A 14,874-nucleotide genomic window follows, 5' to 3' on the forward strand; every position below is an offset into this window, starting at 1 on the left:
GACGGCGCCGGGTATCAGTCTTCTGGCTTCCTCGTTACCTTAGAAGGAAACCAATTTAGCATGGTTGATTTTTTTATAAAGGTATGTTTTCTGTTGCCCCCCCCCCAAAAGTAAGGATGCTAGATAGAGGGAAAATAAATTTTTGAGCAGAAGACACTGGTCACTCTGTATGGACTATGATGAGCTGTATAGTTCTCTTCAAGTTTAAACATTCTATAAAATAGGCATCAAACATTATAGAAGGTCAACCCTTGATCAACAAACACTTCATCAAATCAGCAAATTTCAATATGCACTCTGAACTGACATTAAGTTTGGAAGGATACTAATTTATTCACAAAAGAGAATTATCATTAAATTCTTAATCTAGAGGTAATATGGAGAGAAAGGAGATGTCAAGATGAGCAGCAAGAAGACTTAGGGACCACACCAGTGAAACATGCTTTGCCCTTTCTAAATAAGCTGAAGGCCGAAGTAGATACCTTAGGTGAAAAATAAGAAAATGAAAATAAAGTGCAGGAGAAGTTTAAACTTTTACTGAGCTGTACCCAGTGGGTTCATGATATTTAATATGTATTCAATAATCATAAACCTATCAATTTATAAATCCACTGGATCTCTACAACATTGGCCACAAAGAGCTATCCCTAAAAAGAAACCTCAAAACCACAAATCAGGAACTAAATAAGTAGGCAGCCTTACTTCCTTCTCTAGGTCTACGAAGGAATTTAGAAACACTGAAATTCTGAGGTACCTAGAGATTTCATCACCATAAAGCTAGAATCTCTGCATTCTACTCTCCATGGTGCCCAAACTAGCTATGTAGAGTTTGAAAAGAAAAAAAAAGCTACACACACACACACACACACACAAAAGGTTTTCATTAACTTCAAGAAGACATTGCCGAAGGAGTGGTTTTTAATCTACTAGAGGTTATATATCTCATTTAAGAATTTTCTTCAGAGGGGAGAAAATACACTGAAACAAAACTCTGCCCATAATTTCGGGGGTGGGGATGAGGAAGTCCCCTGAAACTCACAGACCATGGACTCCCTAAGGCATGACCCAGGATTTAGGCAAACTAATTTATCAATTTGAAAAAGAAGGAAAGTAACTGAGGCAGAGATTTTAATCCAAAAAATAAAATAAAATTAGAAATATTTGCTGTTTTCTCAGTTAAGAAGCATTAAGACCTGGTGGCTGGGAGGGAGGGTTGAGCAAGGAAAAACAAAAGTGGGATTAAAACAGTACTGACATGTAATCTGTTGTCTTCAAATCGAAAGAGCAGCAATAAAAGGGCCACCTCCTACAGCCTTAACACAGGAAGGAGTTAACCAATTCTTGTGCACATTCCCACACCAGTGAGGTTAATTAAACAGCAAATGGGAACACACACACACCTGCCACTTTTGCAGGTGAAAGCACAAGTTTAACAAAAGCCCTTCAAATCGTCCATCTTTTTCTTCCTTAAGAACCGACTCAGAGAAATTACATGTTTTAATCTAGGAGAAAAGGAAGGGAGGGGGACAGAAATCCTAAAAGGGGGATGGTTAAAAGGATGTGCAGGAAGTGGAAAGTACAAACTTTTTGAGATCAAAGAGCTCAACAGGGCGGATAAGAACACAAAGGAAGTAATACTAAAATAAAGTAAAAGGGAAAAGGGTCTAGAAACTGTTCTTAAAAAAACAAAAACAGCAACAAAAGCCTCTTTCCTTTTTCCTAGACACGTAAACAGTAGTAACTTGGCAAAGAGGAACGGACGAGACGACAGCACAACTTCCTTCCCAAACTCCAGCATTCCTTGGACGTCCTCACCAGCAGTCAGGCTTGGGACATTTCCTAGGCAAGGCTCCTCCCTGCACCACAGCCTGAGGAACCTCTGAGCAGGGACTATCGCTGCGGGAGAGAGGAAGTGGCGGATGCAGGGAAAGAAGATCAGCAATACAGGCTGGACACCAAACCTGAGGGTGGCCCACTCGCAGACTCAGTCGAAAAGACTCGGATCCTGCAGTCCCTTTCTCCACTCAATGCATTCACAACCGGGAGGGTGCCGCCCTGGGAGGGCCGGTCCTACCTCTTCACCCGGCTGTTTCGGGGGCACACTCAGGGTGACAAGAGGGACGAGGGGGTAGAAATCCAAGGCCGAGTACCTGGGTAGAGAGAGATGGCACACACAGTCTAAGGACAGGAGTGCCCTGTGAGAGTACGGAACAGCGAACCCCAGAGGCAACGTGTCCGGCCGGGCAACCAGCTCCAAGCAGCCTTACCCCGCCTCCTTCCCAGCCGGGCAGCTCCGCCCTCACCTGTCTGCAGGGAAGCCGGCAGCACTCACGTCGAGGATTATCCTCGCCTCTGCTCCCTGAAGTCGCCTCAGCCCTGGCCAGAAGTGAGCGGAAACGCGACCTGGGCCTTTTCCTTCTTCCCCTCCCGCCACGCACCTCGGCTCCTCCGGGGCGGGGAGCAACTGCAACTGTCACAGCCTCACACTGTCCAACCTCCGAGGCTACTCGGACCGGCAGCCTCTCCACCGGCGGCGGCCTACAGCTCCTGCACCCGGAGCAGCGGAGCCGGAAGTGAGGGGACCGGAAGTAGCGTTGTCCGTGGCCCTGGACGGCCTCTCTCTCCCTCAATCTGGCCAGCCCAGCCACGTCTCGATGGTGCCAGCGCACCTTCCGCGAGGTCCCCTCTCCAGGGGGGCGGGCCCCGTCCCGCCCACTGCGGCCCTAGCAACCACATCCGGGACTCAGCCGGCGCCGTTGCCCGGGTAATTTTCTGGCTGCGGCCAGGTCCTAGAGGGGTGTGAGCCCGGGTACAGATGCACCTGCCCGAGCTTGCCCCAGGGCGGTCCAGGAGCCCTTAGCATAACTTTCTCACTCACACACCTCAGTCTCACGCGTTAGGCTTTCCCCCAGCAGATGGTGAGCCGGTGGCGGGAGGGCGCCTCGCAATCCCAGGAGAGCCAAAGCTTCTTTCTCAACTGCCGGGGAGCACGCAGAAGGTTATTCCAACTCCGCGGGCGTTGAGAGGGTGGAGGGAATGCGGGGTTTAGGGAGCAGACGGGATGCGGGTGCCTCACTCTCCTTCCCCAGTGCCCCCCCCCCCCACACCGCTGTCCACTCACGCCCACCCTCTTCTGGACGACCAGACTAGACTCCCTTGTTCAGCATCCCTGAGTTATGATTTGCTGTCTTTGTGATCACTTTCTGCTCTGCTTGCTCGCAGAGAGTGGATCCGTGATCCTTTTCTCTCGTGATCCTCTTTACTCAGATGACCGGTTTCTGCTTTCTTTGCTTGCCCCATTGCTTAATAGATCACTGTCCTGTCTACAGAGACCTCCGAACAGTCCTCTCGGATCCCGTGGTAGTCTCCTAAGTGAAGGCCCCAACCTGCACTTTGGCTATTCTGCCTGTCCCCTCACAGTACGGCTCAGCAGTGGTGCTAGACACTTGAAGCTTATTTGCATACAGTACGTACTGGTATTACAGCCGCGCTAGTATCCCTTCCAGGTTCTAGACTGCTTTTGACAGCCCTGTCGCCTGCAGAAATGCCAAAGGTAACAGCGCACTCCGTGGAATCTACCCCTCGAAACCAGATTTCTCACCTGCCTTGTCAAATTAGCTGACAAGACATTTTTATTGGCCAAGTGCCCGAAGGCAGAATTCTGCCTCTCTAAATTTGTAGGGAGTTTCAGCATAGTGAACCATACATCCCTGTACAAATGCCTATCCCATATCTGTGAAGAGTAAATGCACTACAAATATTTCAAAAGTAAATACCAATATTTATTGTCTGACATTTCCAGGACACCTTCTCTGACAAAAACCGTGATGAAATCCCAAAACATAAATCTGTGGTTGCATGTTGAATCACTTCAGTTGCATCCAACCCTTTACTGCCCCATGGGCTGTAGCCGGCCGGGTTCCTCCTCCCTGGGGATTCTCCATTCAAGAATACTGGAGTGGGTTGTTGTGCCCTCCTCCAGGGGAAATGGATGAATATATATATATATATATATCCGTTCATTTAGCTCTAGTTCTACAGTTTACTGTGGATTTTCTGGTTCGAAGCATTCCTGTTAGTCTTCTCAATTATAAGAGAAGGATCCCTGTCTAGAATAATTACTGCTTTTATTATATAGGAACAGAATGGGACTTAGTAGCAAGTACAAGGATTAGAGTTTCCTAAGGATGACTGGGAAGAGGTGGGCAACAGTGCTCAGTGGTGCTAGAAAGATGTGCACTTACCTGTCTGGGCTGGCTGGGGCTATAAAGACTCCTGCCAGCTGTCTCTTGAGTCTGGGGACATTTAACTAAAGTTATCTATTAGACCGTTAAGCTCAGAAGTATTTCTGATATTAAAAAGGTAGACACTTGGTTTAGTTATTTGTCCTTCGATGGATCGTTTTCTTGGCAGCTGCTGGTTTTGATAGAAATTAATATGTGGTTGGAACTAATGCTAACTTCTACTTGGTGAGGGTGCTGTGAATCATTTTAGGTACTCTCTGGTCCAGTGTGATTCTGGTAGTGTGCACAGTGAGTCCTTGTATTAATACATAGTGTCATGCTGTGCAAGGCTATACACAGGATTAATCCTCCTGTGATTTTTGCTGCCCCCAGGGAAATTAGAAAGCAGGAAGTCCTGAAGGATACACTGGAAATTGCTTCAGCTGGTGATGGAGAACAGTGAAAGTCTGTGCACTTTCTTCCGGGAAAAAGGAAGTAGTAGCTATTATTCTTGGGTTTGGGGAAATTTTTTCATGCTGACTCAAAAGACTATTTTAAACCGAATCCTGCTTAGATGGAGATTCTCTCTCACTCTTTGCTTCCCTCCCTCCCCCTTTCCCTTGACCCCTCCCACCCCCTCCCTCGCTTTCTCTCTCCCTGTTTCCCTACAGCTTGGGGAATTCTTCCTGCCCATTCTCCTTGGGAAGCATAGAAGATTACTATTTTTCTTTTAATTGGCATTGTGTTTGGAGAAGTATAACAAGAAGGGAATAGCTGCCTGCCATATATGCTTATGACAAGGGGCTTATCTAATCACTTACCGTTGCACTGCTATTGGCTATTATTCAGCGTTAGAAAAATCAGGTAACATTTATTTGCTTGGCTTATAGGGGAACTATAGCAGCCTATTTTTTATTTATTGACCAGGAAGAAAAGCAGGCAGAGGGTTAAAGGATATTGTTATTTTCCCTTTACAAGTGAATTCAATGGGCATAATCTTTTCTCTTTGCTTTGAGGATTATGATGTTGAGTACTATATGCTGCTCATCAATGTTGTTTCCTCAAAAGAGAGAAGAAGGTGTGACCCTCGGGTCTTTTCTAGAGGAATTCTGGTAGTGTCGCAGTAATTTCATCACTCTTTATCGACAGCTTCCTTTTCATGAAGACGTATTTAGTTACTGATTGCACAGTGTAATTCCCTGAAAGTAAACCCTTTATTAAAGGGTACTGATTGATGCAATATTTAAATAACCCCATGAAAAGTAGAATGGGTAGAACATAAAGTAGAAATTGTTCTAACTACAAAGGAAAAAACATAATTCCATTGTCTACAGTTAACATCAACATTTTGGTCAATATCTTATGCAAATTTTTTTCTTCATTTATTTAACAAATTGTTATCGGGAACCTACAGTTAGCTGGGCGCTAAGCACTGTAGGAATACCCATGAGCCTCTGCCTTCAAGGAACTTTCAATATAGGTTGTATTTGTTGGCATGCAATTTTGTATTTTGCTTTTCCCACAATGTTGATATATTATGAAATTTCCCTCATATCATTAAACATTCTCCTTCAGTGGCTCAATACTATTTTAACATATAGATATTCCTTAAGTTATTTATCTAACCTTTTTTGTTACAGATTTGGATTACTTTAAGTTTTCTCTATAATTATAAAACAACCATGTAGGAAATAGTCTTGTGTGGTATAATTATAAGATGAATTCCAATGACTTTCACCTTGTATAATTCCTTCCTCTGCGAACATGATAGGATATCGTTCTATGATTATGTTATATTATATGCAAATGGAATTTTGCAGATGTAACTGAAGTAACTACTCATTGAATTACTCAAAATGAAGTTAATCTGGCTAGTCCTAAACTGACTACATGAATCTTATATTTTATGTGTTTTATTGAAGTATCATTGATTTGCAATTTTAGTTTCAAATGTACAAAATAGTGATTCAATATTTCTATAGATTAGACTCCATTTAAAGTTATTACAAAATAATAGCTACATTTTCCTGTGCTATGCAATATATCCTTGTTGCTTATTTATTTTATGTGTAGTAGTTTGTATCTCTTAATCCCATACATGTACCTTGCCCTCCTCCTTTCCCTCTCCTCACTGGTAATCACTAGCATGTTCTCTGTATCTGTGAGTCTGTCTCTGTTTTGTTATATATAATCCTTTGTTTTAGGTTCTACATGAACGTGTTAAGAGAGTGTTTGTCTTTCCCTGACTTATTTCACAGAGCATAATACCCCCTAGGTCCATCCACATTTTTGCAAATGGCAAAATTTCATTCTTTTTTTGTGGCTGAGCAATATTCTATTATGTATTTATATATAATATACATCTTTATCCATTCACCTGTTGATAGACTCTTAGGTTGTTTCCATATCCTGACTATTGTAAGTGATGCTGTTATTAACAGTGGGGTGTGTGTATCTTTTCAAATTAATGTTTTTGTTTTCTCCACACACACACATATATATATATATATATACACAGCACTGAATTGCAGGATCATATGGTAGTTCTAGTTTTTTGAAGAACCTCCACACTGTTTTCCATATTGTTGCACCAATTTACATTTCTGCCAACAGTGTACAAAGGTTTCCTTTTATCCTCATTGTTGCCAGCATTTGCTATTGTTTTTGATGATAGCCTTTCTGACAGGTGTGAGGTGATATCCTATTGTGGTTTTGATTTGCATTTTCCTGAGGATTATGATGTTGAGCGTCATTTCATGTGCCTGTTTGCCGTCTGTATATCCTCTTTGGAAAAATGTCTAATCAGATCTTCTGCCTATTTTTACCTGGGTTGTTTGGTTTTTGATACTGAGTTGTATGGGCTGTTTATGTAGTTTGGATATTATCCCCTTCTTGGCTACATCATTCTTCAAGTAAGCTGTCTTTTCGTTTTGTCGATGGTTTCCTTTGCAGTCCAAAAGCCTTCAAAGTTTAACTGGGTTACGTGAACCTTTTAAAAGCATAGCGTTTTCTCTAGCTGATGGCAGCAGAGGAAATTAGAGAGATTTAAAGCTTGAGAGAGATTTGACATGAGAAAGGTTCTCTGTTGCTGAAATAAAGAGGACCTCAGGCCAGTACCTGAGAGAGGCCTCCAAGAGCTAAGGGTAATCTCTGCTCACAGTCAGCAAAAAACCAGGGACCTCAGTCCTCAACCACAGAAGTCTAAATTCTTTACCAGCTGAGCCATAGGGAAGCCCAAGAATACTGGAGTGGGTAGCCTATCCCTTCTCCAGGGGATCTTCCTGACCCAGGAATCAAACCAGGGTTTCCTGCATTGCAGGTGGATTCTTTATCAACTGAGCTATCAGGGAACCCCACAGATAACCTGAATGAACTTGGAAGCAAATTCTCCCCCAGCTTCTAGATAGAGCCCAGCCTGATTGGCATCTTGATTTCAGCCCTCTAAGACACTAAGCAGAGGACTCAGTTAAGCCCACCTGGGCTTCTGGCTAGTTCTGGGAGATAATAAATGGATATTGTTTTAAGCTACTGCTGCTGCTGCTGCTGCTGCTGCTGCTGCTGCTGCTGCTGCTGCTAAGTCGCTTCAGTCGTGTCCAACTCTGTGCAACCCCATAAATGGCAGCCCACCTAAATGTCTGTTAATTTGTTACACAGCAATAGAAAATGAATATATTTGTAAGATAGATTATTTTTGCATCTGTAATTTTGAGGGAGATGGAATAAAATGGTAGGTATGGCCTTGCTGGATAAAAAGTTACGCACATTTTTAAAGTTTTCATGTTATATTGCTAATTTGCCCTCAGCAAGCTTTGTACCAATTTATGTGCCTCCCAGCAATGTATGTTACTGAATCCTGGCACACCCTAGATAGTGCTATTTTGGTAAGCAAAAACAAAAGGGTAGCTCCTGTTTTGAAGGAAGATTGACGTTTCTCTTACTACCAGTAGAACAGACAATTGTTTTCTTTATTTGGAGTTCGGTTGGTAAGTCTATTTTAGTGAGTTGCCTAGTCTTAGTCTTTAGTTAGCTTTGCCATTGGTGCAGAGAAAATAGTTCCTAACTGCTAGTAAGTAGTACAGCATTTCTCTGCTGTAATATCTTCAAGGGGTTGTTGTTTTTGTTCAGTCGCTAAGTAGTGTCTGACACTTTGCGACCCCATGGGCTATCAGGCAGTCAGTTCAGTCGCTCAGTCGTGTCCGACTCTTTGTGACAGGACACCAAATTCCTCTTTCCTCCGCTGTCTCTCGGAGTTTGCTCAAATTCATGCCCATCTTCAAGGAGCAGCATGATTGAGAGAATTATTACTTCTAAGAAGTATTAGCTGCTGCCATCATTCTCTGAAAAAAAAAAAAAAAACCCCAGCCACTGGACTGTGGGAGAATGGAAAATTCCCATTCTCAATGAATTCAGCTTCATTGATTAGACAGTATTGCCTAACTTTGCTAGGGAAAAAGCCTAGCTTGTCTGATTTGGCGTTGGAAATTTGGTTGTTTCGGGAATAAAGATGTATTGCATCTTACCATGGAAAACTGTAACTTTGACAACTGTTTTAGAAGGAAATATATACTGTTAACTGAGAGTCCCTTGGACTGCAAGGAGATCCAACCAGTCCATTCTGAAGGAGATCAGCCCTGGGATTTCTTTGGAAGGAATGATCCTAAAGCTGAAACTCCAATACTTTGGCCACCTGATGCGAAGAGTTCACTCATTGGAAAAGATTCTGAGGCTGGGAGGGATTGTGGGCAGGAGGGGAAGGGGACGACGGAGGATGAGATGGCTGGATGGCATCACTGACTTGATTGACGTGAGTCTTAGTGAACTCTGGGTGATGGACAGGGAGGCCTGGCATGCTGCGATTCATGGGGTTGCAGAGAGTCGGACACAACTGAGCGACTGAACTGAACTGAACTCTCAGGAAAAACATCCTACTATCGTCCTAAAAAAAGTATCACTATTTTCAATTTGATCAAGATAATCATCTCTGATTGTATGTATTATATTGCTTTATTTGCAATAGGATATGGGAGAAAATTCAAGTCACTTTGTCTATAATCCTTATTATTTGAGATGATAGGGTTTATACATGACAAATGAAATAAAATGGAAGGAAAGAAGAGGAAGAAAGAAAAAAAAAAAACAACAACCAAACAGAAAGAAGGAAGAGATTCCCTTTTACTCTTGGAGAGTAGTTTTCCTTGGTTTTGACTTTTCTTAAAAAATTGGTTCTTGTTCCCTGAGTTTCTGGAGGTTGGTATCCTTCCTAAAAAGAGGAAGATATTTTTAATTTGTTATTCTGAAATAATGGTATATTTTTAGGATATAGTAGAAAAATATGCAGGTAGTTTCCATATATAAGAATTTTTTTTAGTTGAATGGTCAAATCTTATTTACTTACAAAGTAAGCTCACCCTAAAATTGGATATGGGGTATGGTTTCTGTTTATGTCCCCAGAATTCATAATGGCTGTTCTCCTGTGGAAACATTATACTGCCTTTTGGGGCATATGTGGAAGGGGATAGGTTTGGAAAGGCATTGGAAACTCTATCTTTAGCTTGGTGCTGGAGGCATAGAATGTGTAACTGTTAGAGGAGCCATGCCATGTGTAAAAAGAATGGTGGACTTGACCTTGGAAAGCCTGGATTCTGGACTGCATTCAACCATGTTATAACCATATGAGCTTTGAAATCCAGTTTTACCTTCCTCCGGAGTTGTTTGGAATACAGGAAGTAAAGCAGTTTGGAAGTTAACACCCTAGGCTCTCATAATTATTATTAAGATCTTTTTTTGCAATAATAGCAACAACAAAAGTTTCCTTTACTGGTTTTATTTCCTATAATAAAATTACTTCTTTGCTTTGGACAACAAAGGCAGAGGAATTTTGATAAAGTTTTGTGCAAAAAAAAAAAAAAAAAAAAAAGAATGCATGTGTTATCTTGAAACCTCCAAGGACAGAGAGGAAAACTAGAGGAATGGAGTGTCTACTCTCTCACAGGGGAGGAAGTAACCCTCCTGCCCAAACCCTCCCCACCCCCGTTCATCAGATTAGCTTGTTTCCTTGGCCTGTAGGAGGCCCAAAGCCTGTGGATTCTAGTGGGGGAGATGCTACCTGGAAAGGCTGGGACCAGCCCATGTAGGGTGACCATTCTCACTGCACTATTTGGCTTAAGAAGAGTTCTGCGTTCAGTGTATATTTAAGGTGGGATTCTTGCTATCATTTGAAGTAGGATTTCATGAAATCTCAGAATTTTATAGATTGACACAGCGGTCACAGTGAAAGGGAAAGTCGGTCAGTCATGTCCGACTCTTTGCAACCCCATGGATTATACAGTCCATGGATTTCTCTAGGCCAGAATATTGGGGTGGGTAGCCTATTCCTTCTCTAGTGGATCTTCTCAACCCAGGGATTGAACGCAGGTCTCCAGCACTGCAGGCAGATTCTTTACCGGCTGAGCCACAAAATGATGATGAGGTCATCAAATATTTATTGAATACTTTGTAAGGTGCTAAACACTGTGCTAAGTGCTTAACACGCTCTCACTGAATCTCACTGAATGTGCCATTACTCCACATGCTGTAGGTACCTTTATTTTACAGAAAAGGGGGCCAAGGCTTCAAAGGCTTAAGCGAACTACCCAGGATCACCTTAAGTGCTAACTGGGGGTCACTTGTCAATTCAGGTGTGTCTGGCACCAAGGCCCATCTTCTCCCACTGTGACAAGCCCTTTATTTCACTGATAAAGAAGTAGAGGTCCTGAGAGGTTGAGACCATGATCTCTCTCCTTCTTTTGCTTTTTTCTGCATTATATCTTCTCAGTAATTTGTTTATCCCCATGCATTTTGTCAAGTATTTCCTGGCCTCTGTGCATCCGGCCAATGAGTCAATGTGATAAAAAGTTACTAGATTTTTAAGCAGCTAGAATAAGATTTCAGGTTTTAAAATTTGTAACGGAATCACTTGATGGGATTTTTAGTGAAGCATTTTCTACCAGACTCCTACAAGGGAGACACCGTCTCCCATGTGCTATTAAAAGTTGGACCTTGTGACCACCGTCTGACTATGTTTTTCTTTTGGAGAAGCCAGAGGGGCAGCCTGTGACTTCATGGGGAAAACAGCCACCAAAGATCTACCCAGCATCATTTTTAGTTCTTTAATTTTGGTAAGCTCACATTTTTAAAAGAGACTAAATTTGTCTGATTTATTCCAGAAGTATATATTACAAAGCATTCAAAGGCAAGTGAGAACTCAAGGGGTCAGAGCAGAGCTCGAGAGCTTTTCACAGAGACACCATTTGGGAGGTAAGCATTTCTTCTGGAAGCTTCAGTTACTGTATTTTTAGAAACATGTTCCCATTCTTTTCATGATTATTAAAAGCATAACTAATTAGTATAAATATTTTTTTGATATTAAATTGACATATCATCGCTAAAATTCCTCTTTATTTTTTTTTAAACGTTTTAAGTGACGGAGGATATTGTCGAGTCTTGGAAGGATTCTACCATTTTCTTCTCCACCCTAAAGAGACTTGGAAATTAGCGGCTGACGTTTTGCATGAAATGTCTGAATGCTTTTCTCCTTATCTCTGAGGGCTTCTGTGGAGAATTAAGAGGAGGTTGAATGCGCGCATGGATAAAATGGATCATCTTAAAGGATTGAAGTTCCAAAAATACATCAGCAGGACTGGACAGGTTTGACATAATGAGATTTCTATTTTAGCTTGACTTCTGGAACTCTGAATAAACTGAACTGCACAAGGTCCTGGGGAGGAGGTTTCTCTTCTAAAATATTCTAGCTGCAGATAATATTTTTCTCCATTAGATCCTTTGAAGAAATGTATTTATTCATCCATTTGCACAGAAATAAGACTATTAGACACTGACCAACTTTTAATATATGCAGTGGCTTCAAAAGCAATTTGTATCATACTGGAAAATAAATTTTCCTAAAGAAACAGACCCAGAGAGAGACGACATCTCTACATAAGCTCAGGGTGAGATGGCCGAAGCTCCTGTGGATGCCTCAACTCTGCCTGTAACTGTGAAGAAAAAGAAAAGCCTATCCATTGAGGAAAAGATCGACATCATAAATGCAGTAGAAAGCGGTAAGAAAAAAGCAGAGATTGCAGCTGAATATGGAATAAAGAAAAATTCGTTGTCTTCTATTATGAAGAATAAAGACAAGGTTCTGGAAGCCTTTGAATCACTGAGATTTGATCCAAAGAGAAAAAGACTGAGAACTGCTTTTTACACAGACCTGGAAGAGGCGCTAATGAGGTGGTACCGAATCGCTCAGTGTCTGAATGTGCCAGTTAATGGCCCAATGTTGCGGCTGAAAGCTAATGATTTTGCCCAGAAACTGGGACATAATGATTTTAAGTGCAGCAATGGTTGGCTGGATCGGTTTAAATCCAGGTATGGTCTAGTATTTAGAGCTCAACCTGTAGAAGCCACAGGTGTATCAGCAGACCCTTCAGCTGTCTGGCACCAAAACATACTTCCTTATTATTTAAATGATTATCATCCTAAAAATGTTTTTAATGTAAAAGAGACTGGGCTGCTTTATCGAATGTTGCCTACAAATACCTTTGCATTTAAAGGAGAAACCTGTTCAATTGGCAAGTTATGCAAAGACAGAATAACTCTGGTGGTTGGGACAAACATGGATGGCTCAGAGAAACTTCCTCTGCTTCTCATTGGAAAAAACAGAAATCCTCATTGCTTCAAAGGCATAAAATCATTGCCTGTGTATTATGAAGCTAACAAAATGGCATGGATGACTGCAGATGTGTTTGAACAGTGGATGCAGAAGCTGGATGAGAGATTTCAGGCTCAGCAAAGAAGAGTGGTGATTTTTGTAGAATCTTCTCCTGCACACCCAGAGGTAAAAAACCTGAAGTCCATTGAATTAGCGTTCTTTCCATCATGTTTATCTTCCAAATTTATAGCTATGAAACAAGGTGTTATTAGAAGCCTTAAAATCAAATATCGACATTGTCTTATTAAGAAATTTCTGAGTTCTGTTGAAGGCAGCAAAGAATTTACTTTTTCCCTTCTAGATGCAGTTGATACATTGCATCTCTGTTGGAGGGCTGTCACCCCAGAGACCATTGTTAAGAGCTATGAAGAGGCAGGATTCAAATCTCAAAGGGGAGAAAGTGAGGAGGCAAATGCAGAGGCAGACACTGGCCTTGATTTGGTTGCCGACGCCCAGGCGGCAGGAGTGGAATTTCCCGAAGGCTTATCTGTAGAAGAGTATGCTGCCCTGGATGATGACTTGGAGACTTGTGAGGCTGCCTCCCAAGTCTCTCCAAGCGGTGATGCTGTGTGCCACAAAGAAAGTGAATCAGAGGAAACTGGATTTTATACTTCTGACGAGGAGGATGATGGTGGATCTCTGGAGAGCGAACTCCCCTTACCATCAAAAAATGAGGCAATAACTGCTTTAGATACTCTGAAAAGTTTTCTTAGAAGTCAAGATATAAATGATGAGCTTCATAATTCTTTAGCAGACCTTGAAATTTTTATTAACTCTTTATCATTTAAGTAATTATTTATTGTACAACATCTGAAGATAATAGAGCTTTTTATAATGTATGTTATTATTAATATTTAAGGTATGTGTAAAGGGAAAATGCCTCTTAAACCTAAAAAATGCCTAACTAATAATTTTTGGTTTAATTGCAGACGTCTTTGGTCTGTCTGCAGAGTAAAGCTCCCTAGGTAGATTAAATGATGAGTAAGTAAATGAGAAACATGAATTTCAATTTAGTAAGATTTGGGGGAGCAGAAAATAAATTTCACAGGCCTTATATTTGAAATATATGGCATATATGTCAAAAACAAAAAGAACTCTCCAACTATTTGATTCACACAGGTTGAACTGGTGATTGCTATTTTCTATTTTTTCAAGTTCAGATCGTGTTGTAAGATATTTTAATTTTTCTACCTCGTCTAAGAACCAAAACATCTATCTATCGGTTAGATATTTATTTTTATAAACATATACTAACTAGACTCAAGTATCAAGTGCTAATTTTAAATTATTTCCTCATGACTAGCTAATCATCCTAATAAAAATTATGAAAAATTACTGGAAAAAAATTTGACCCACTTATAAACCCAGATGATTAAAAATATGCATCTAACTTTAAAATTATTTCTATATAAGGTCAAATGAAAGACTATGACCTTATCAGGTTTTCTTAAATCATCTATAACCAGAAGATGGTATGGATTCTTCCTAAATATTTGTATGTATATGTGTGTGTTTAACAGAAAAGTATATTATTAAAATATGTATTAAATTCTTTTTATATTTTAATAAGATTACTCTTTAAAAATGTGAAGAATCATATGCAGTTACTAAAAAGGAAAATATGTAATTCTTAGTTTTCTGATTTTAAGAGCTGAAACAATCATTGGATTTTTTTTTTTATTTTACTGATTTTGTTTTCAGGACAAACTGTTCTTTCAGCGTATTTTGATTTTTTTTTTTTTCAAATTCAGTGGGTAGCATTTTGGATTAACTTTCTGTATGAGGAAGTTTTGTATTCAGAATGTTTTAAAATATTGTATGAAATTATTTATATTCTATAAAATAGTCTTTAACCAGTAGAAAAATATAACAATGTGTCTGACTTTTTTGTTGTCAAAT

At 40.8% G+C, this 14,874-nt stretch overlaps 2 protein-coding genes across 20 annotated transcripts in view; one reads left to right on the forward strand and one right to left on the reverse strand.

Moving 5' to 3' along the window:
- Window positions 1-2,698, reverse strand: part of ARFIP1 (ARF interacting protein 1) — a 140,038-nt gene extending 137,340 nt beyond the window's left edge. The window contains exons 1-2 of one of the 18 annotated variants that reach the window (XM_069556679.1): window positions 2,304-2,698; window positions 1,962-2,150 (exon numbers count right to left, since the gene is read on the reverse strand). The gene's annotated coding sequence lies outside the window, so the exon portion shown is untranslated. Of the gene's footprint in view, window positions 1-1,961 lie in introns of all 18 variants that reach the window. The other 17 variants (XM_069556677.1, XM_069556688.1, XM_069556687.1 and 14 more) reach the window with 17 other exon arrangements.
- Window positions 2,302-14,297, forward strand: TIGD4 (tigger transposable element derived 4). 2 transcript variants are annotated; one of them, XM_069556671.1, is made up of 3 exons: window positions 2,302-2,764; window positions 11,429-11,519; window positions 11,684-14,297. In XM_069556671.1, exon 3 carries the CDS (start codon window positions 12,217-12,219, stop codon window positions 13,765-13,767), a length of 1,551 nt encoding a protein of 516 aa, XP_069412772.1. In that variant the 5' UTR covers window positions 2,302-2,764; window positions 11,429-11,519; window positions 11,684-12,216; the 3' UTR covers window positions 13,768-14,297. The 2 variants fall into 2 exon arrangements, with proteins under 2 accessions (XP_069412772.1, XP_069412770.1); XM_069556669.1 differs by having other exon boundaries at window positions 2,312-2,998.
- The last annotated feature ends 577 nt before the right edge of the window (window positions 14,298-14,874 follow it).

The sequence above is a fragment of the Ovis canadensis genome, chromosome 17 (assembly GCF_042477335.2).
Source record: "Ovis canadensis isolate MfBH-ARS-UI-01 breed Bighorn chromosome 17, ARS-UI_OviCan_v2, whole genome shotgun sequence".
NCBI lineage: Eukaryota > Metazoa > Chordata > Mammalia > Artiodactyla > Bovidae > Ovis > Ovis canadensis.

Coding starts and splice junctions, on each gene's coding strand:
- TIGD4 (XM_069556671.1), top strand. CDS start 12,217: ATGGCCGAAGCTCCTGTGGATGCCTCAACTCTGCCTGTAACTGTGAAG.